This window comes from Rhinopithecus roxellana, chromosome 9 (assembly GCF_007565055.1).
Source record: "Rhinopithecus roxellana isolate Shanxi Qingling chromosome 9, ASM756505v1, whole genome shotgun sequence".
Lineage (NCBI taxonomy): Eukaryota > Metazoa > Chordata > Mammalia > Primates > Cercopithecidae > Rhinopithecus > Rhinopithecus roxellana.
In genome coordinates, this window is record NC_044557.1 from 102,971,031 (window position 1) to 102,993,733 (window position 22,703).

A 22,703-nucleotide genomic window follows, 5' to 3' on the forward strand; every position below is an offset into this window, starting at 1 on the left:
CTTTCTGGGCATTATAGCGCCCTTAATATTAAAAGTTGATTACCAGTCACAGCATAATATTATATAAAATTTCTAGACTCTGTTTCCCCAAAACACAACAATAAATGGTATTGCTCCCATTTTTGAAGTAAAATTTGGCCCTCCATGCAAATTGATTGGCCTTGACAAACTGAAGTCCTAAAATTGTCAGAATATATGTTCTGCCAGGCACAGTGGCTCATGCCTGCAATCCCAGCACTTTGCGAGGCTGAAACAGGAGGAGCACTTGATCCCACAAGTTCAAGGCCAGCCTGGGTAACATAGGAAGACCCTGTCTCTACAAATAGAAATAAAAAACTTAGCCAGGCATAGTGATGTGCCCCTGTGGTCCCAGCTACTTGGGAGGCTGAGGTGGGAAGATAACTTGAGCCTCAGAGGTCAAGGCTGCAGTGAGCCATGACTGTGCCACTGCACTCCAGCCTAGGTGACAGAGTAAGGCTGTCTCAATTAAAAAAAAAAGAAAATGTGTCCTCTGTTAGACATATCTGGGCTCAAGTCCTGGCTCCACCATTTCCTACTGCTAGTATGGCTTTAGGTGAGTGCTTCTCTGAGCCTCAATATCCTCATTGGTTAAATGGAGAACCTACCTCATTGGGTTGTTGTTAAAGATAAACAAGATTACACATGTGTAGTGCTTAGCAGTTGCTGACACATAGTAAGCACCCTATTGTTATTGTTATTGTTATTGTTAGCAAAATAAGCCTCCATGGTAGAAAAACCATGCAAGTCATAAAATGTATCAGCATTAACTTTTATCAACAGATAGGGTGCTATTAAATGTATCACCAACATAGTAAAATGATAGAAAGGAATATTACAGTGTGAAAGCATTTATGCATTTGTTTGACAACAGGTACAATTGAAATACAAATATGCACTTGTTTGACAACAGGTACAATTGAAGCAATTCCGAAGGTCTTTAAATGGGTTGTATTTGCCCTGTTAACTCAGTATTTCCTGACTGGCAATAATTTTACTTGGTAATGCTCTGTATTATGGTAAAAGCTAATGATAATAATTTATCGAGTATATTCTTTGTACCAAGCACAGTTATGAATGCTATGTGAACACATTTAATCTTCACTGCAACTTTGAAGTAGGTACTATTACTGTGCATATTTTGCAGGTGGGAAAACTGAGGCAGACAGTTTGCCTCTGGAGCCCTCACTCTTAAACTCTATGATATATACCAGAAACTCTATGATACAGCCCAGGTGCCAAATCTGGCCCTCCACCTGATTTGTAAATAAAGCTTTATTGGAACACACCCATGCCCACTCATTGACACATTGTCTATAGCCATTTCTGTGCTATAGCTTCAGGGTGGAGTAGTTGCTCTGGAGACCACGTGGCCCACAAACCTTAAAACACCTACTGTTTAGCACTTTACGGAAAAAGTTTGCCAACCCCTGATGTCAACTTTAAACTTCACAAAAAGACTGGAGTTTAAAAAGGAAAGAAAGAATACCTTATAATAAAAATGCCTTAGGTTTGGTATTTACTGTGGATTTGTACATATTTATCTCACTTAATTCTCATAGCAATCCTGTGAAGTAAGTAGTCTTTTTATTTCCATTTTAGAAATGAAGAATCAGGAGTTCAGAGGGATTAAATGACTTACACTGTAAGCTGGAGAGCAAACTCCATGAGTCTAGGGATCATGTGTCTTCATCGTCATGTCCCTGTCACCTACCACGATGCTAGCACAGGGTGGACACTCAGAAAATACTTGCTAAATGAATGACAGTTACAAAGGTCACCCAGCTAGAGAATCCAGGTCTTCTCCTATTCCAGGGTTCTTTTTCCTGACTCCACAACTTTCTGACAGTTAAAAAAAGGTCGGGAGGGACTTTCCCTTGAGATAGGATGAAGCCCAGAATGGTTAACATGTCATTATGCTGTCAGTTGACAAGTTTTTGCTGCTATATTCCTCCTTCTCCTTAGTCAGAGAAGATAATCAGACCAAAAGGCAGTTCGTTTCTCCTCCAATGCACAGTCATGGTGTTGAGAGTTTACTTGTCCTTGTGATTGGTGCATATTTTGACAAGATTAAAACTGACACCCTCATGAGATGGTAGTCACATGGAATCTGGGTTTTGGATGGATTTCAGGCAGTGCTTTGGCTGCCTTCCTCCCAACCCCTTGCCCCACCTCCTACCCAGTGATGAGTCACAGTGCACAGCCGATTGCCCTTCAAGAGCTGACCCAAGGCTTTTGTTTTCTTTCATCTGCTTCATGCTGGTCATGTGAGGATCAGGGTATTATTAGACCATCATCTTGGGCTTCTAAATCTTGCTGTTGGTCAGGGAGATACATGAAAGGTTTAGTCAGTCCGTTTGTGCCATTTTCACTCCTCTCTTGACTATCACATGCTGGTTGGTGGCAAAGCAAAAACAACAGAATTCAGTGTGGTCACCGCCCATGGCCATGGTCTCTACTAGTGTTTTGACTTCCTGCCTCTTTTAGCAGACACTCAGTGAGCTCCTGACTTCAGACTAGATCACCAGTACTGATTGTAACAAACTACCTCCTCCTCCAGTCAGCTGGCCTCATCTCTCCCTGCCTGTGGAAAAGATACAGAAGCAGGGAGAAAAAGGAGTTTGGATTGGGGTGGGTTTTTTTATATGTGAAGTAAAATTACATTCAGGAAATTAAAAGTCTGTGTGTGGTTTAACAGGCTCCTAAAGGACTCCAGAGGGACAAAAATTTTACACAAATGCCGTGGAAGCAGAGGTGCTCTGAATTGCCTAAGCTATTGATCCAAAAGTTTCCATTCTCCTCTGCAACCCAATCTTTCCAATTTCATTTTGCTTCTTCCCTTGGCCTTGATTCCAGCACCCACCGGAGTGTCATACTCAGTGTTTATTGACCTGAAATGAAGTCGGGCTGAAACCTAGCCAGGAGATGAAATTCTCTTCGAGAGTTTCCTAACAGCGAAGATTCTAGCTTCAATGTAAAGGAGGGGTCTCGGTTCTCTATGTCTAGTCTACTGAGTCTCAGGCTACTTATTACCCCAATTACTTTTGCACCAGCCTAATAGTTTTCTCTGGGGGCCTGGTGGGTTCTCATGAAGTTAATTACTTTCACTTTATATCAACCTCTTTTGTTTGTTAACCCTTTGAATGCATGAAGTGTGTTCTTTTATTTTCCTGTGTTGAGAAGGACTCTGCTGAGTCCTCACTGGTTGTGGAGTGGCTCATAAGGTGGGTCTCTTGGGCCTCACTTTGCTCATCTGTTAAGTGGATTGAACTAGATGGTCTCTTAAAATTCCTTCCGGTCTAAAGTTTCATTTGTCAACAATAGGATCTTTGTTTTTTATTTTTTATTTTTTTATTTTTTAAGATGGAGCCTTGCTCTGTTGCCCAGGTAGGAGTGCAATGGCACAATCTCGGCTCACTGCAACCTCTGCCTCCTGGCTTCAAGCAATTCTCCTGCCTCAGCCTCCTGAGTAGCTGGGAGTACAGGCATGTGCCAGCATGCCCAGCTAATTTTTTGTATTTTTAGTAGAGATGGGGTTTCACCATGTTAGCCAGGCTGGTCCTGAACTCCTGACCTCAAGCGATTCACCTGCTTTACAAAGTACTGGGATTACAGGCATGAGCCACTGCACCCTGTCTGTATTTGTTTTTTAATCTTGCCACATCAGTAAAGAATTTTGCTATAGAAGGAAAAAAAGATTGGACTAAGTATGCACTAACCTCGGTTATTATCTTCATTTATTTTTGTCTGGCGATTATGGGGTGGTAGGAATGGGACATACTTTTTCAGCAAACACACTGGCTGGGCTTGGTGGCTCATGCCTGTAATCCCAGCATTTGGGGAGGCCAAGGCGGTTGGATCACCTGAGGTCAGGAGTTTGAGAGCAGCCTGTCCAACATAGCAAAACCCTGTCTCCACTAAAAATACAAAAAAAAAAAGAAAAGAAAAAAGAAAATTAGCCAGGCATGGTGGCGGGCATCTGTAATCCCAGCCACTCCGGAGGCTGAGGCAAGAGAATCACTTGAACCCGAGAGGTAGAGGTTGCAGTAAGCTGAGATTGCACCATTTCACTCCAGTCTGGGCAACAAAGCAAGACTCCATCTCAAAAAAAAAAAAAAAAAAAAAAAACACACTCTGTTTAGCACTGAATTAGTGCCAGGCACTTGCTGAGGGCTTTATGTGCATTCTCCTATTATCACTCACAACAACCTTGTATTATTGACTCTACCTTGTATTAAAGGTATTAAATACTCAACCTTGTATTAAAGCCTCTAAGTATTTCTAGTATAGGTGAACAGACTAGGTGGGGCACCAAGAAATATAGTAACTTGCCCATCATCATGGAGCTAATACATGGTCAAATCAAGACTTGAATCTAAGGCCAAGAGCTACAAGGATCCAAGTTTTTAGCCACAGTGACATCATATAAAATACATCCCTGCATTTCTCTCTCTTCCTGTGATTGGCATCTTTCTACAGAAATTTAAGTGCGATGAAAGAGTCTCATTAATAGACATGTTTATTGAACACTGCAGAAGCAGGAGGTATCAGGATAAGACTCTCCACTTCCATGGAAAGTGCACGTGGCTGCTGAACATGGGCTTTAGGTGCCTTGTGAGCAGTCAGTGCCAATAAGGAAGAAGTTCAAGCGGGGGCAGAAGAATTCCCCTGGGGAGGTGATTCTGCAGAACTCAGCCATTCACAGGTCATGGGAGATTTTGTTCCCTTCAGGATACGTCAGCTTCACTTGCTGAAGTAGGACAAGTAGAATGAATTAGCCCTGGCAGAAGCCAAAATTCTTTATATTTAAAAGAAGAAAAGCAATTAAATACTCAGCCCAATCCTGGGTTTTGAATTACCCCATTTATCTTTCACTCTGAGCATCTGCTTTTTATTGCATTGTGGCCCTGCCTGCCATTTATCTCTCCCTGTCAGTCTGTATCCACGTGTCATGGGACTCAAAAGTGAAGATTAGAGGAGAAAAATATCTCTGTATTCTAAGCCTAGCAACTTCTATTTTTATCCTCAGCTGTTGGAGCTGATAGCAAAGTCACAGCTCACATCCCTGAGTGGCATCGCCCAAAAGAACTTCATGAATATTTTGGAAAAAGTGGTACTGAAAGGTGAGCCTTCTGTCACTCTCTCACCCCTTTTAATAGGCCTGGAGGTGGGCAGATGGATTTTCCAATAGAGTGGACATGTCATTAGATTTAAAGATGTGGAATGGATGAAATGAACAACTCCAGCTACATTTCAGAGGCACTAAATTCCAGTTCAGAAGGGGGTGCAGCGCATCCTCATGGCAAAGGGTGAGACTGTCGCCCTCCTGTCCTTTCTTTGGGACCATCTACTTGCCCTACTAAAAGCCTCGTAGGCTTCTCAGTGTAGACACAGGTCCCAACACTGGCTCCCGAGCCTCCGGGTCGCAAATTCCTAGAAAATCGATACATATACAAAGTCAGAATAGATTCATAGACTATTCGAGCTAGAAGGAACCTTAGGTCTCTGGTTCACCTGACTCATTATACACATGGAGAAACTGAGGCCCATGAGGAGAAGTGATTTGTCTATAATCACACAGAATCAGCCAGACAGGATTAGAACCCAGGCTCCAAACCCCTGAAACCACGCTCCTTCCACTGACTGTCCTAAAGGGGGTCACTTCTGGGCAAAAGGAGTGGCTCTCTGATCAGCTGAGCCATGGCTGCTGGGAGAACAATGAAGAGAAAGAGGCTTTATAGAAAATGAGAGGGAAGAGAACAAAGAGGGACCTAGATAATGGAAACTCTACCTTTTGACCTGAAGTGCAGAAGCTTGGCCAACCGTACAGTAAACACCCGTGAGGAAGAAAACCATATCCCCAGAGGCAGTGCCTGGGTAACATGACTGGAATAGAGACAGAGAAAAGCTCATGTATAAAATACAGGGTGTTCCAGTATCATAACTTTGATTATTTTTTCTTCCCTACTCAAGTCCTTGAAGACCAGCAAAACATCAGACTCATAAGGGAACTACTCCAGACCCTCTACACGTCCTTATGTACACTGGTCCAAAGAGTCGGCAAGTCCGTGCTGGTCGGGAACATTAACATGTGGGTGTATCGGATGGAGACGATTCTCCACTGGCAGCAGCAGCTGAACAACATTCAGATCACCAGGGTAAGCGGGAGGCCCAGCCTCCTCCCAGCAGTGGGTCCCTCCACGGAGACACTGAACAGCCTCACCAAGACTTTGAATTCACTCCCGGGACAGAAGAGTCTGGTCTTTTCTGATCTGCTGCTTTGTCCTGGTGCTGAGGGCGGGCTGGGGGACCTCCTGATAAAGGGAGGTGGGAAGAAAAACTTGGCGAAACGGGATCAAAGTACATGAAAGATGGCAGCCTGGTGAACGACCGTGGGAACGCTGGAAACTGGGCTTTTGGGGAGAAGCAGCCCTGCTGCTGAAATCTTGAGCGGGGTTCAGAGATGTCTCTTTGCTCATATCCTCATAAAGGATGAGTTGTTTGCCACTTTAGGTTGCTGTCTTGAATATAACAGAGCTGGGAAGGCTTGGAGAACTGGTACCAGCCTTTTAAAATCCTACTTGTGATGACTGGTAGTTATGACAAAGGAAGCCTTTGATTAAAGTCTGTGAGCTTACATGTGGGAAAATGATGAGCAATTTTCAAAGCAAAAAGGAAAAGCCCTCTGTTACCAGTGAGGTTTGGCGATCGATAGCAGTTGTTCCTTTTGGCTTTCACAACCTAGCTTGGCCCTCAGCTCTTGTCTCCCTAATAGTGAGCAGGAGGACCAAGGCACAAAAAAAAAAAAAAGGAGGAAGATGCTGGTACAATCTCTTAGGACTCACTAATGGACAGACACACTCAGGCGGCTCATGTAGCACTTTGCTTACTTATCTCATCACAGACTGTAACTGGCTTAAGTGGTTTCCGGAACCCACACTGATAAAGTTTGAGGTTGCCTCATATCAGGAGAAGGTAGCAGGAAGAAATCCTTTGACTGCTTTTAAATAACTCTTTTACTAGATGAAGTTTTCAGAATGCATGTTCATGACTTTACTGGTAATTACCTCTCTGTCCCTTCGCTTTTTAAGCTGTGAAACAGGATCATTCGAAGGCTCAGAGTTACGTGACTTCCTTAGAGTCACGTAGGTTACAACACCTACACGCTGCTCCCACAGACACACACACAGAGCAGAGCACAGATGCAAGTCATCTTTCAGAAATCATCTCACGTATTTGATTTGTTTAAGAGAATGTACATATTTATTATGAACATTTACCTGATTGATTCCAATAATTTACCCCATTCCTACATCTCAAGTGTAGGCACATAGTCTGACCATGTGAACGTGAGACCCAAGTTCCCAGCTTCTCTCTCACAGAAAACCCACATACACGTTCTCCCTGGTTTCTGGCATTCTCTATGGCCTGGACTGACTGACTAGGATTTTTCTAAGACCAAGAGAGAACTGCCAAGCCAGTGATGTAAACAAGCGGGTCCCATGTGTCCCAAGGGCACTTCCCTTCAGCAACTTCAGAACACCCATTTAGATAGTCACAGTTGGCCAGGTGTGGTGGCTCATGTCTGTAATCCTATCACTTTGGGAGACTGAGGCAGGCAGATCACTTGAGGTCAGGAGATCGAGACCACCCCAGTCAACATGGTGAAACCCCATCTCTACTAAACATACAAAAATTAGCCAGGTGTGGTGGTGCACACCTGTAGTCCCAGCTACTCGGGAGGCTGAGGCAGGAGAATCACTTGAACCCGGGAGTTGAAGGTTGCAGTAAGCCGAGATCACGCCACTACTTACCAGCCTGGGTGACACACTGAGACTGCATCTCAAGGAAAAAAAAAAAAAGAAAAACTCTATAGAAGGTCACACTTGCCTGGAGCTTGCCTCTGTTCCCTCTGTCCACCTCCAAGGACCCCTCCTGGCCACATCTGCCTGCATACCCTGCACTGCCATAGGCTTACATGCTCAGAAGCCTTCTTAGCTGATCCACCAACACTCTTCGGAGCTAGCTATCGTAGCTGTTGTTACCCCTCTTGGAGTGGAGGTGGAGTGGGGACCAGAGATGCCCAGTGACTTTCCAAGCGATATACAGCAGTTAGGGCCAGAGCTGAGGCCAGAACCCTGGATTCCATATTCCTAAAATGTCAAAGCTTGCTTGAGTTTCCAAACTTTTTCAATCCAGCTTTCTTCCAACTATTTATCCAATGATCCAGCTGTTTAAAAAACTCTCTTTGATCCAATGAGATCCCACGAAGAAGAGATCAAACACTGAAGTTCACTCACTATCTCTTCTGCATGTGGAACTCCAGCCAAGCCAAGTCATTCTCTGTACTCTCCAAGCTTGGCCCTGCCTCAGGGCTTTGAAGCTTGCTGCCTTCTTTGACCATCCAATCTATGGACATCACCATCATATCACCTTCCTCTGAGCAGTTATGATCTGAAATTGTCTATAATGTGTGTGTACTTTTCTGTCTCTGTCCACTGGCTTATAAACTCCACAAAGAAAGGACATTACCCATCTATTCCCTGTTCCTGACACAAAGCAGGAGACAGCCAGTAAATCTGAGCTGAATGAATGAATGGTTGAAAGGAGCCTCCTCCCATTGCCTGCCTGAGTACTTGTTCAGTGTTCAAAAGAACACAGTTGGAAAACATGGCCCTGTATTATGAATGATGATGATAATTTACCAGCTGCAGGATTTCTTATTTTGAGACAGGGTCTCTGTCGCCCAGGCTGGAGTACAGTGGCGCGATCTCCACTGCTCACTACAGCCTCCACCTCCTGGGTTCAGGCGATTCTCCCACCTTAGACTTTCCAGTAGCTAGGATTACAGGCATGCACCACCATGCCCGGCTAATTTTTATATTTTTTGGTAGAGACAGGGTTTCACCATGTTGGCCAGGCTGGTCTCGAACTCCTGACCTCAAGTGATCTGCCTACCTCAGCCTCCCAAAGTTCTGGGATTACAGGCATGAACCACCACGCCCGGCCCCAACTGCAGGATTTGAGGCACGTTATTCAGTCTCTCCATGCCTCACTTTCCTCGTTTGGAAAATAGTTGCAGTAGTGTCAACTCATAGCCATGGTGTGAGATTTAATAAGTTAATATATGGAAAGCAAATGGCACAGTGCCTAATGCACAGTAAATATTGTAAACATGTCAGCTGTTATTATTAAGGGCTGGCTCTGTGCAGGCCCTCTTCTAAGTCCTTTACATGTATTGATTAACTCACCTAGTGAAGAATTGTAAGTAGGAGTCCTCACAGTGGCTAGCATTTTTTGGGCACTACACTGAGTGATTCTATGCATTATCTCATCCGCCCCACCCAACAACATTGGAGGATAAGCTTTTTCTCATGTTATAAATGAGAACAATTAGAACAAGTAGTTAAGAATAATTTGGCTGAGGCCGGGCGCGGTGGCTCAAGCCTGTAATCCCAGCACTTTGGGAGGCCGAGACGGGCGGATCACGAGGTCAGGAGATCGAGACCATCCTGGCTAACACGGTGAAACCCCGTCTCTACTAAAAATACAAAAACTAGCCGGGCGAGGTGGCGGGCGCCTGTAGTCCCAGCTACTCGGGAGGCTGAGGCAGGAGAATGGCGTGAACCCGGGAGGCGGAGCTTGCAGTGAGCTGAGATCTGGCCACTGCACTCCAGTCCTGGCGACAGAGCGAGACTCCGCCGCAAAAAAAAAAAAAAAAAAGAATAATTTGGCTGAGGCCTCATGCTCAGTAGGATGTAGCACAAGAACTGAACCCAGGCCTGTCCACAGAGGTTGTGCTTTCAACCACTGTACCTTCCTCCCGCTGTCCTCTGTCCCAACCCTCCTTGGCTTCCTTATATTGAGAGCTGTACTGGAACCCACAGAGCCTTAAAGGGCTTTTCTTTTTTTGTTTTTGTTTGTTTTGGTTTTTTTTTGTTGTTGTTGTTGTTGTTTTTGAGATGGGTCTTATTCCCATTGCCCAGGCTAGAATGCAGTGGCATGGTCCTAGCTCACTGCACCCTTGGCCTCCCAGGTTCACGTGATTCTCCCACCTCAGCCTCCCAAGTGGCTGGGACTACAGGCACTCACCACCACACCCTGCTAATTTTTGTATTTTTAGTAGGGATGGCGTTTCACCATCTTGCCCAGGCTGGTCTCGAACTTTTGGGCTCAAGCAATCCTCCCGCTTCAGCTTCCCAAAGTACTAGGATTACAGGCGCAAGCCACTGTGCCCAGCCTCCACACAGAAGCTCAGCTCTCTAGGGGAAGGAGAAATTGAGAGAAAGAGAAAAGACTTAATTACTTCAGTCTGGACTGTATTTTAAAACTTACTTTTTTTTTTTTTAACAGTTTGACCCAGAGAGAAGTACATTATTACATGAAAACATGAAGTTGACTTTCAGAATAAATGCTTTCTATTTTGCCAAAATTCTATCATTCTCCTCCCAGCATAAAATCTTGTTTTCCTGCGAAATTTTCATATCTCATTCTATGGAGCCAATTTTTATTGGCAAAATAATGTAATAAAGAATGAAGGAAAGAAATTAAGAGAACTGGGTCTTAGGGGGAAAAAATCAAATACAGTGACAGTATGTGGTGGGCGGGGCACTGTTTTGAAGCATGCGAGGAGTGACATAGACCCGAATGGACGTTAGCCAAATGCTTGACTAGAGGAGCGAGAGTGACTAATTTTTCTTTCATACGTTCGAAAGGAGGAGGGATGTAAGCAGTTAACCACTTACCAGGAGGAAGGGCTCAGCGTGGGGTCTGGGCAAGGATTTTGGAAAAGTTCAGGTTTGAAAATTTGACAGAGTGAACTCTGCCAAGTGGACTTGCCTTTAGTAGGAGTTAATGTAATAATTGGCCTGGGAGTTTTAACCAAAAAAGTAGAGGCTTTGAAGTGTTGGAAACGAAAAGAAAATCTCATGGCAGTTTTATGAGCTCATATGATCAGCAGCAGATGAAAAACGATAGATAGGTCTAGGGCCTTCTGCAGTTGGCAGACCTGAAGTTTGCAAACAATTGAGAGTTCTGCCCAGCAGCCTGGGGTAGAACCGAGTGGTATAAATTGCCAAGTCATAGATACTTTGAATGAAACAGGAGGCTGAAGTCCTTCTACATCTGAGATTGTTGGAGCTGGGAGGGATCCTCAGAGTCTTCTAAGGCATTCATTTTGAACATGGGGAGACTTCCCAGGGGAGCTGGGATCCAGATGTGCTGCCTGTCCATTGGTGTTCCTTCCCTGCACCTCCCATTCTTCTCCGTAGCTCAGCCTTCCCAAGGCCCCTTGCCACTGCTTCCTCCCCACCTCGTGCCTACCCAGCCTTGCTGGGACACAGAGAGAACTGCTCAGACCTAGTGTCTCCTGGAATCCTCCATGTGTTTGGGCTTCGATGTGCTTCATACAGAGTTTGGCTCCTGTAAAAATTTGGGCAGGGAAATTGATACCCATTCTCAGGATAGTTTCCCCTGAGCTAAGGGAGGGTTTCTTCATCCTGTATTGTTTTTCCCCTGTGACCTCTCAGAGGTCACAGAACATTGATCTAAAAATGTGAGTAGTCCAAAATCAAGAGCTCACCCAGAACCAGCAGGGGTAGGACAAGGAGCCACAGTCCCAGGTGGTCTATTGACCTGTCTGGATGGCAGCATCCTGTTGCTGTTCAAGACACATCAGCAAATACATGTGCAGATTCCCAGGTGCAGATCCTTCCCACAGAGCTTTGTGCTTCCCTCCATGACAGCATTTACTGTCTTATTTTATATTATTTTATGATTATTTGTTTCTGCCTCTGGGTCTGTCACCAGCCTAAAGAGCTTATTGCAGCAACTTCAGCACCAGGCCATAGTAGACACTCAGGAGAGGTGGCTTGTGCTGGGCTGGTCTACAAGGGACATAAAATGAGACCCTGCCTTCAAGGATGTAGATCTGGGCAGGGTATCATAAGCTCATCAAAATTTAAAACAATAAAGGCTTAAATATATTAGTAAGTTCAGGGATGTACCAGAAGCTCTTGAAGAAGCTCACAATTAATTGCCAAGGTATTATCCACAGACCAGCAGTTTTCACAATGTTCCACTGAGGCCCCGGTTAGAATAGAGATGTCTCAAGGAATGGTGGAGCTTGGGCCAAGGGCTTCTGGACCTGCCATTCCCAATGTGCGTGCGTGCACGCGCGCACACACACACACACACCCCAGCACAGAGTCTTCGTGTTGTTTTCTACCTATTTAATTATTTGGGCTTCATTCATTCCACAGGTATTTGTTGAGTGCCTTCTATGTGCTGGGCACTCCTGTAGACACCCAGGACACAGTAGTGAAAAAAGATTAAAATTCCTGCCTTCATAGAGCTTACGTTCCAGCAAGAATGTTCCTTTCAAAGTTTCTTTTAGAAAAAAAAGCTCATGTTGCATGACAAAAAGAAGGATATTGCAAAAAGTATCTCAAAGAGATCCTAGGAATTCTAGGAAGGTGCAGTGGGTAAGGGAGTCACAAAAACAGAAAAGGCTTTTCAGAGGAAGTAGGTTTGAACTGGATCTGAGCAGGATGACCACGTGGCTGAGCAGAGAGGACTGGGGAAGCGAGGGCATTGAGGTCAGGCTGAGTCAGGTGTGTTTAGGTGCCAGTAAGTAAACCTACTTGGAGGGACCTGAGGTCTGGAGGGCGGCCAGAGAGATGGGACTTGGGGTGGCAGTCTGGGCCACTCCATCCAGGGCAGTGAGGCCTTCAGGAAAGCAGCAAATCTTGTAACTGTGTGAACTGAGTAAAGCACATGCACCATTTGGAAAGTCTTTAAGAGTGAAAGTTTCAAGCTTTGGAAATGTAGGGAGATCCCTCTGGCACCACTCAGCTCAGCCCACTCCACACAGTTCTTTGTGGCTCATGGCCATGGCCTCGTGTCTGCATTTAGGATGGGCAGATTTACTCTGCTTTTGACCTCTTATCAATAAACTGCCTCGAGGGTGGAGGACAGGGGGACAGCTGCATGCCTAGAAGGTGTGGCTTGGTGAATCGTTGCTCTCTGGCACCCCACCTATTGTCACCCTTCTCTCTGCAGCCTGCCTTCAAAGGCCTCACCTTCACTGACCTGCCTTTGTGCCTACAACTGAACATCATGCAGAGGCTGAGCGACGGGCGGGACCTGGTCAGCCTGGGCCAGGCGGCCCCGGACCTGCACGTGCTCAGCGAAGACCGGCTGCTGTGGAAGAAACTCTGCCAGTACCACTTCTCCGAGCGGCAGGTCGGCAAGGCCCAGTGGGCTTTCCTCCCACCCTCCTTCTCTGGCCCCCACCCCAAGCTTCCTTGGTGCCCTGCTCAAGCCTGAGGTCTGGATTCGCCCTACTCCAGGTTCCCTGGTTTGACTGAAAAATGACAGTTGAAGGAGTTTTGTGATTTTGTTTTTTTTTTTGAGACAGGGTCTTGCTCTATGGCCCAGGCTGGAGTGCAGTGATGCAATCATAGCTCACTGCAACCTCAGCCACTTGGGCTCAAGCGACCCTCCCACCTCAGCCTCCTGAGTAGCTGGGACTACAGGCTTATGCCACAACAACCGGATAATTTTTTTATTATTGTTTTTGTAGAAATAGGGTCTCTCTATGTTGTTCAGGCTGGCCTCAAACTCCTGGCCTCAAGTGGTCCTCCTGCCTCGGCCTCCCCAAAACACTGGGATTACAGGCATGAGCCCCCATGCCCACCCAGTCTTGAGTTTTTAAATAGAGATGTTGTGTGTGTGTGTTTTTCAGGTAGTTTTTATGAAAAAAATTAAACTTACATTCTTAACCTATTCTCGTTTTACAACTCACTCAAAAAAATCATAAATTGGCACCCATCCTTTTTTTCTGTAACCCCATAACTTATATTTTCTGAGTGCTTTAAAGTACTTTTTTTGTTGTTTCTTTTTTTTTTTTTTTTTTTTTGAGACGGAATCTCACTCTGTCTCCCAGGCTGGAGTAAAATGGTGCAGGCTCGGCTCACTGCAACCTCTGCCTCCCTGGTTCAAATGATTCTCCTGCCTCAGTCTCCCAAGCAGTTGGGATTACAGGTGTGTGCCACCATGCCTCGCTAATTTTTGTATTTTTAGTAGAGACAGGGTTTCACCATGTTGGCCAGGCTGGTCTCGAACTCCTGACCTCAGGTGATCCACTTGCCTCGGCCTCCCAAAGTACTGGGATTACAGGCGTGAGCCACCGCGCCCGGCCTTAAAGTACTTTCATAGATATTATTTCATTTTATTCTAATGGCCCAGGGAAGGATAGGTATTGTTGTACCTACTTTAAACAGATGAAGGGACTAAAGCCACAAATGGCCAAGTGACATATCCAAATTAATGAAGTAGCTCTTTGGGTGAGGAAACTGGCCCTGACCTTGAATTTGGACCTTCAGACACCAACTCCAAGCCTGTTTCCCTTCATCATGCTGCCTCAAGTTTGTTGGTCTTTTTCCAGTTTCTTTATATGGATGTGTGAGTTCAACAAGTTCTGTTCATGAATCCACTAATATTTAGATACAAACTAGAGCCCTGGTGCCAAGCAGTTACTGCATCTCCCTGGAAATGATCACTCAAGTCTATACCAAAGAACAGATTGAAGTTGTTTATTGAGATCCCTTAAAATTTAAAGGACCATCCAGCCGCAGTTTAGTAAAGGTCACTAGCCATGTCACCAGCCACCTGTTGTTTTGTTTTGTTTTGTTTTGTTTTGTTTTAAGCTTGGTGAAAAGCTACTGTTTAACTGAGGAGGTCTAAGAAGGTATTTGTTTATATAGTGACAGTTCTCCCCTCGCTATTGTAGAGCTGAAAAGAGGGGGAAAAGGGTGAGAGTTAACCTCTTCAGAACCAGAAAACCACAAGCCATCTTCTTGACAAACTCTCTCGCAATTTCTTTTATTCATCTGATATTTTAGATCCGCAAACGATTAATTCTGTCAGACAAAGGGCAGCTGGATTGGAAGAAGATGTATTTCAAACTTGTCCGATGTTACCCAAGGAAAGAGCAGTATGGAGATACCCTTCAGCTCTGCAAACACTGTCACATCCTTTCCTGGAAGGTATGTGTCTCAGAGGTGGCTGCCACAGACCCCTAGCCCAGTCCCTAAAAGCCAAGAGTGCCAGCCAGCATGGTGAGGCCAGCGCCTTTCCGCCTCTTCCCCATCATAGCCCCCAGCTGAAAGTGAGGGTAAACTGATTCAGTGCCTGGGAGGGTGGGGGTTCCCTTTGTCTGAAAGACTTTCATAGACCTCCATTTTCTTCACTTTTCTTATGTTTACATTTTTCTGCATTCCACCCACTCACCCTTAAATCCTCCTCTCTTTGTGTGTACCGGTACACACACTTACACATGGAAACACATAGCTTTTAGTTTTTCCAGACTTGTAAAATTTTTTCATTGATGCATAATACATAGTTTCAGGGTCCATGTGATAATGTAATTCATGTAATTTGTAAAAATTAAATCAATGTACTTGACACATTCATAACCTTAAATATTTGTCACTTATTTATGCTAGAACATTCCAGTTCTTCTCTTCTGGCTATTTTGAAATATTCAATAGATTTTTTTTTTTTGAGACAGAGTCTCACTCACTCTGTCACCCATATTGGAGTGCAGTGGTGGGATCTTGGCTCATTGCAACCTCCACCTCCCAGGTTCAAGCGATTCTCTTGCATCAGCCTCCCTGAGTATCTGGGACTACAGGCACATGCCACCACACCCAGGCTAAATTTTGTAATTTTTAGTAGAGTGGGGTTTCGCCATGTTGGCCAGGCTGGTCTTGAACTTTTGACCTCAAGTGATCCACCTGCCTAGGCCTCCCAAACTGCTGGGATTACAGGCATGAGCCATCGTGCCCAGCCTGAAATAATCAATAGATTATTGTAAACTACGTTCACTTACTGATCTAACAGCAGGTCTTACTCCTTCTGCCATACCATGTATTTATACCCATTGATCCACTTCTCTGCATCCCCTTCCTTTTCCCTTTCTCTGCTCTGGTAACCACCAGCCTACTCTCTGTTTTCATGAAATCTGCTTTTATAGCTCCCACATACAAGTGAGAACATGCAACATTTAGGCCTGGGGCAGCATTATTGACAGAGAATCGTTGCTTTGAAGTTGGAAAATGCCTTTTGGTGCCAAAAGCCAATGAGAGGCCTCTGAGAACTTGAAGCTAACCGTGTGTTCCTTTCCAGGGCACTGACCATCCGTGCACTGCCAATAACCCAGAGAGCTGCTCCGTTTCACTTTCACCCCAGGACTTTATCAACTTGTTCAAGTTCTGAATCCCAGCACATGACAACACTTCAGAAGCGTCCCCCTGCTGGCTGGAGAGCTGGGAATATGGCATTTGGACACTTCATTTGTAAATAGTGTACATTTTAAACATTGGCCTGGAACTTCAGAGATAAGTCACGGAGAGGACTTGGAGGGGAGAAATGCAGTTGCTGACTGGGAATTTAAGAATGTGAACTTCTCACTAGAATTGGTATGGAAAAGCAAAATACTGTAAATAAACTTTTTTTCTAACAATTTGCCAGCAAGACTATAAGGGCAATAATTCTGTTTCAGCGGTGAAAACGGAATCCTCTTAATGGTCACAGAAACCCCCTTATAGTTCCCTAGGAAGAAAAAGGCAAAACTCAAATACAAAATAGGACGCTTTGTTTACAATGTGAAAATTTGTTTAGAAAAGAAAAAAGAAGAAGAAAAACTACATAGGAGAAATCCCTGGGCTTTGGGGTTTGATCTGGTGTTTGTTTTGAGAAGGCGAAGGAAGCGCCACCCATCCTAAACCTGCATGGGCACAGAGCCTTACCCTACAGAGATACCACACAATGGTCTACCTCTAAAAGTGTAGAGTGCCCTCTCTGACAACGCATGTGATCCAGTAGGCAGTGTCTGTTTTTCTTGTAAGTGTTTTCATCACTATAAAAAGTGATTTAAAATGGAAAGGGATATTGGAGGCAACCCTCATCTGGTTTTACACTTCCTTTTCAGGCAAACAGGGCCCTCCTTGGAGTTATCTGTTTACCAGAACAACCCAAAAGCACACGTTCCTTTTTTCCTGTCATGTTGTAGCTCATTTGGGGGAAGAGAAGGCCAACTTAAAACAGTCCCAGGGGAGGATTGCTTGAGCCCAGGAGTTCGAGGTTTGCAGTGAGCTATGATCGTGCCACTGTACTCCAGCCTGTCTCCAAAACAAAACAAAACAAAAGCCGTCCCAGAGGAAGTCCTGCTGCAGAAAAGATGATAGAATTAGTCACCCAATCGATAGCTGTGAAGACTTTCTTATTCCTGCTTAACTTTCTTCCTTGGATATCTTCATGGATAAGCCTGTGTCTGTGGACAGAGTGGGGCCCAAGTGCTGAGGCTCGAAAGACAGGTTTTACAATCAGCCAGTTAAACATCTTACCAGTTGCTGTTCCCCTTGCCAGGGGGATGAGCTGAGGAGCTTCTTTTCTTTAGGTCCAACATCAAAATGAGTCCATCTGAGCTAAGGCTTTTTGCAAAGGTGATTAAAAATCAAGGCTGGAGTTCCAGCCAAATAGGGAGGAGAGTTACCACAAGTTCATCTTAAACTTGCTTCCAGGCTGGATAGTTAAAACAGGAACATCCCAAGGGGATTTTGTGAGACAAATATCAGCAGGTAACTGTGGAAGAAAGGAAATCTCAGGACCTAATGAGTTCATTGTAAAATATTGCTGGGAGTAGATGAGGGATCTACTCCCAGTTTTTTACTTTCTACAGAATGTTGTTGCTTTCCTACAACAATGTACATATATTTGCAGTTGTATATGCTTTTTTTTCCCCCCAAATAAAGTTGTCACCCTGCATGCCCTTGGCAAATAAGTGAAGCAGAAATAGGAACATGATCCACATGCAAGTTGAGGAACAGTGTATCTTTAAGAACTGACCTTTGGGGTGACCTGGAAAGGGGGAAAATGGCTAAGCACGGAGAGAAATGAGGCAAGAGACAAGCTATGATACAACACCTCTTCAGCCCCTGCCCTCAATAGCACACAACCCACGTATCAGCTTTCTGAAGAGAAGGAACCTACTATTCAGTGCTCCTCACTTTGCAATGTTTCTGCTACGCCAGGATTTCTCCGATTTTTTTTCATTATCATCTCCCTAAGGAGAAAAAAATTACATTGAATATAAATTTTCCCTAATAAGGAAAATTAATATGAAAGAGTAGGATTTTGTTGGGTAAGATTGAGCTTTGGAAGGTCACGAACCATTATACTATCTAAGGTGTGTTTTTTCTTTTTTTTTTCTTTTTTTTTTTTTTGTAGTCCCTCTCCCCCTGAATCAATTTCACATTGGGAATGCGGAACCTAGACTGTTGAATAAAAAGCTACTTCTTCCATAATTGTCAGGTTCTCTCCAATTTCTCAGCCTCCTCAAAGACATGGGGTGGAGTTGGGTGTGCCATCACTGAGAGAGCTCTGGAACCTTTGACTCTCAGTGACATTTTTAGATTTCGGGGTTCGTGGCCTTCCACATGTTGCCACCAACTGCTATCTCTGCCCCTTCATGCTGATCAAGAAAGTAGAAACTCCTCGTTGCCTTCAGGTTTGCAGTCCCAGAAACATTGCCTGCTGTGGACTGTCAGCACAAAACTGGGACACTGGTCTCATTTAGACTCTCAGCAGTGCACGTGATTGTATGATAAACCCCAGGCAACCATGTGCATCTGGCAAGATGACCCCTGCCCCAAGAAAAGGGTTACGGTCTTCTTAAATGTTTACCAAGATGGTGCTGGTGGGCTCTCCCCATGTCCTTTGGTGTTACTGGAGTTGGTATATGACAGAGTCAAGGAAATTTTTTAAGGAAAATGAAGAATAAATCAACCTTTATGGTTCTCTTTCATTGGAAGAGGAGAATAAGGAAGGAAATGGCAGGTAGAGAGGGAGGGGGGAAAGGAATAGAAATGGCATGTCTTTGATGCTGTGGCTTGTGTGGGGATGATGGGAAGAGCACAGCAGGCACAGCGTATCTGTGTTAGTGCCACGTGGTATCTGTTAAGTATGGCCAGAGCCTCATATATAAGTGAAGAGAGTTAAGACAATTCTTGCTCTTTGAACAATAATAGTTTATAGAATTTCTATTGGCAAACCGTCCCAGACAATCTGACCTATCAAGCAAAAGCAAATAATCCCTGTCTCAGAACTGCTGGTCTAAAAGTCAGAAGGGGCACGACAATGGAAATTGCTGGAAAAGAGATAATGCTCTACTCTCTTTCCTGTGCCTACCTACCCCCATCCTAAACCCTGTAAAACAGAATTTCAAAATAGATGTCAAATATGAAGTAATTCAGACTTCCAAAGAAGGAAAGAGTTCTGCCCAGGGCAGTATGAGCAAATCCACAGGGATGTTAAGATTTGGTCCAACTCAAAGGTTTATGGGCAGTGAGCCTAGAGTCTCTTGAGAGTAAGCCCTTGCATTTGGGACAAGGAGAATATGTGAAGCTCAGGAGTGCTCACACTAGAGCAAGATCCGGAAAAAAAAAAAAAATCCAATGGCATTTTAAACTAGATTGCATTATCACTCAATGCTGTTATTTTGAGCAGACAAATCAGTTGAATGGGAGGGCAAATGGCAGAAATGAACAAAAGCTATTAGGTGAAAGCATCCCCCGTGTATCAGTTGTGAGATGATTCTTGTTTAATGATGATCAGGTTTACATTGGAGTGGCTTGGAAGATGTATTTCAGAGGGACTGGGTTTGCACTGCAAAACTCTGAACACTAGAGCAGGTTCTACTAGCACTGGGGAAGCAAGGTAGTGGGTGTGTATTATGCTGTTGCCACAGTTCTCATCTTTGTGGATTCACATACCCTTTCCCATGAAGAGCTTGCTACTAACAGAGGCTCCCTGTTTCTGTTGTTTTTATACGGGAGAAGAGAAAGAGCTTGGAATTTCAATTGTCTAAACAAGTGGTATGATTTACAAGGAGGCAAACCATTCAAGAGATGTTCAACAGTATATCATTCTTAGCATTCAATACAATGTTTATTATAAAATATATACCTGAGTTTATGTTTTTCTGCCAGGCTGAAAGGCAATAATGTCTTGCTATGCAAACACTATTTTATGTGTGAATGTTTTAACTGCAATTTTATGTGTGAATTTTTTTTAACTAAACTCTATCATCATTTTCTATGTTGACATCTTTTTTTTTTTTTTTTTTTTAAATCTGTTTCCAACTCTGAGTCTGTGAACTGTCTCTTCTGACTGGATGCTGGCCTAAAATCCTATTAGTGCTTAAACAGACCTCAAAACACTCTGATCCTCTAGGCCAATACAGAGATGTTGTTATTTGATATATCTTGGGTCCTTGATGGCTTCAACAAACAAGGTCATAATTTGTTTAAATTCAGTGTTTTCTGTAGATACTTTCTTCTCAGTTTCATTTAGGAGAGTAACCATCTTTGGTTTTCCAAAGAATGGAAACTCCTACCCCACACTTTAGACTTAGAGCTTCTGCCTTTCACAATGAGGAAGAGATCCAGAATGTTTAGGGGACGTGCGTCAGCCCACCTGGTACTCAGTGGCAGAGCTGAATGCCAACTTGAGGCCTCCTGAGGCCTGACCTTGTGTGCCCCCAGCCCTCCACCCCAACCACCTTTTGGTGTGGCTGGAGACACATGACATTGGATGTGATTTTTCTCAAGCCCTTCACCGTGGAAGGCATGGGAGACTGTCCAGCCTTGGGCATCTGGCTGTTAACGTTTCCATTTCAAGTCCCTGATTCTTACTGGAGAAGTCAAGGAGCCACTTAATGTTTTTACAGACCTCTGATTCTGTTGTGAATGTGGCATTCCAGTGAGTACAACCTGCTTGCTATAAAGAAAGCAGCATATTTTGACAACTTTATTTTTTCCTTGGGTACTTACATTTTTATTACAAAAATGGCCCTTATAAAAAAAGACAGAAGGGCTGGGCAGTGACTTACTTCCTAGAAACTGAGATTCCAAAGCAGGTGTTTCCTCTCCGCTAGACTCAGAGGTACATTTAATCCAACTTCTCCATTTCCTCCTTCAGGACCAGCTATGAGATTCAGTGCATTTCTATCCCAGCGGATATTCATTCTCCGCTAAACTTCATCTTTTACTAAGCAAAGGGGGATTATTCCATGAGGCAGCCAGGAGCAAGGGGCCATGATATTCATGACTTTGTCTGCTGGGCATTTTTCAAAGTGTCCTTGAATTCACTCAGCAAACAAAGCTTTCTGGAGAATCTCTCAAAACAGGCCCCGCTCCATTTGGCCAAAAACGATGGCTGCTCCAAAACTCCGAACTTCTTGAAACTCCATCTGCTACATTATTTCTGGAGTTTAAACACGACTTTTTCTGTCTTTGAGTATAGATGTGTTTGTTTAATTAACGAAGCACAAGTCTGTTAAGCAGAAGGCTCCAAGCTGTATTCTATACTTGGGAACCCTTGGTGCCATCTTTATTTTACTAAGTGCCAATCACCATGGCTAAAGTGGGTGTATATTACAGCCTGTGTCCTAAGCTTAGATGTTTTAATGTACTTTTTTAAATGAAAAATATTAGAGGGGGTTGAACATTGTAACTAAAGCATAAAGCTAGACCAATTACATGCAGAGATGTTTATTTAATATTGTGTGAGCTGAGTCCTTCTGTATAAATTATTTGCACACTTTTCTTGCATGATGAACTGATTTTTTATAGTTGTTTGTACCAGACGGTGGCATATTTTTGTAAAAAACTTTTGACACTGAATTGCAATAAATGTTTTTCCAACAACACACACTGGTGCATTTTTAGTATGTCCCAATTCAAGTTGGCATTTTATCATACTAAATATGTTTATCTTTTGCCTATTGAGACTTATATTCCTTCTCCCAGAAACTTGTTACCATTTTTGTAAAATTTCTAGGAATCCATAGAAAAACAAGCTTGTTGCTGAATACCAACCTGAGTCCATAATACAGCATTATGCTTGAACTGAAGGTTTTCATATACTATTTGCATAGCAGAATGATTAGGGAATAATGAATTTTGAAGTCAACATCAGTTTATTCATCAACAGGCATTTATGGAACAGCTACTATATGCTAGACCTGTGCAAGGCACTGGGAATAGGGTGGTGAACAAGACAGAAATTGTCTTTGCCTTTTGTGTGTGGTTTTGTTTTGTTTCGTTTCGTTTTGTTTTTTGGTGACAAGGATGGGATCGTCCTTACCTTAAGGAAATTTAGATTTTAGTAAGAAAGGGGGCCCAGGTGCAGTGGCTCACGCCTGTAATCCCAACATTTTGGGAGGCCAAGGCGGGTGGCTCACTTGAGGTCAGGAGGTCAAGACAAGCCTGGTCAACATGGTGAAGCCCTGTCTCTACTGAAAATACAAAAATTACCTGGGCATGGTGGCACATGCCTGTAGGCTCAGCTAATCAGGAGGCTGAGGCAGGAGAATCTCTTGAACCTGGGAGGCGGAGGTTGCAATGAGCCGAGATAGCGCCATGCATTCCAGCCTGGGTGACAGAGGAAGACTCTGTCTCAAAAAAAAAAAAAAAAGGGGGCGGGGGGAGGGAGTGGAGGAGAAAGCAAGTAAAAAAAATTATTTGTAATAACCAATATGAAGGGAATAAACAATGGGTTGAGATACAGAATGACAAGTGGGACCCAGTTAAGACAGTGAGAACCGAAACAGCGGGGGCCTC

At 44.0% G+C, this 22,703-nt stretch overlaps 1 protein-coding gene across 1 annotated transcript in view; it reads left to right on the top strand.

The window, feature by feature from the left end:
- The window catches only part of FBXO32 (F-box protein 32), a 44,192-nt gene extending 22,402 nt beyond the window's left edge, over nucleotides 1-21,790 (top strand). Inside the window, exons 5-9 of the mRNA XM_010363888.2 lie at nucleotides 5,048-5,141; nucleotides 5,992-6,176; nucleotides 13,078-13,260; nucleotides 14,922-15,065; nucleotides 16,207-21,790. Of these exons, the coding sequence (XP_010362190.1) occupies nucleotides 5,048-5,141; nucleotides 5,992-6,176; nucleotides 13,078-13,260; nucleotides 14,922-15,065; nucleotides 16,207-16,296 (696 nt within the window). The 3' untranslated portion in view covers nucleotides 16,297-21,790. The remainder of the gene's footprint in view (nucleotides 1-5,047; nucleotides 5,142-5,991; nucleotides 6,177-13,077; nucleotides 13,261-14,921; nucleotides 15,066-16,206) is intronic.
- The last annotated feature ends 913 nt before the right edge of the window (nucleotides 21,791-22,703 follow it).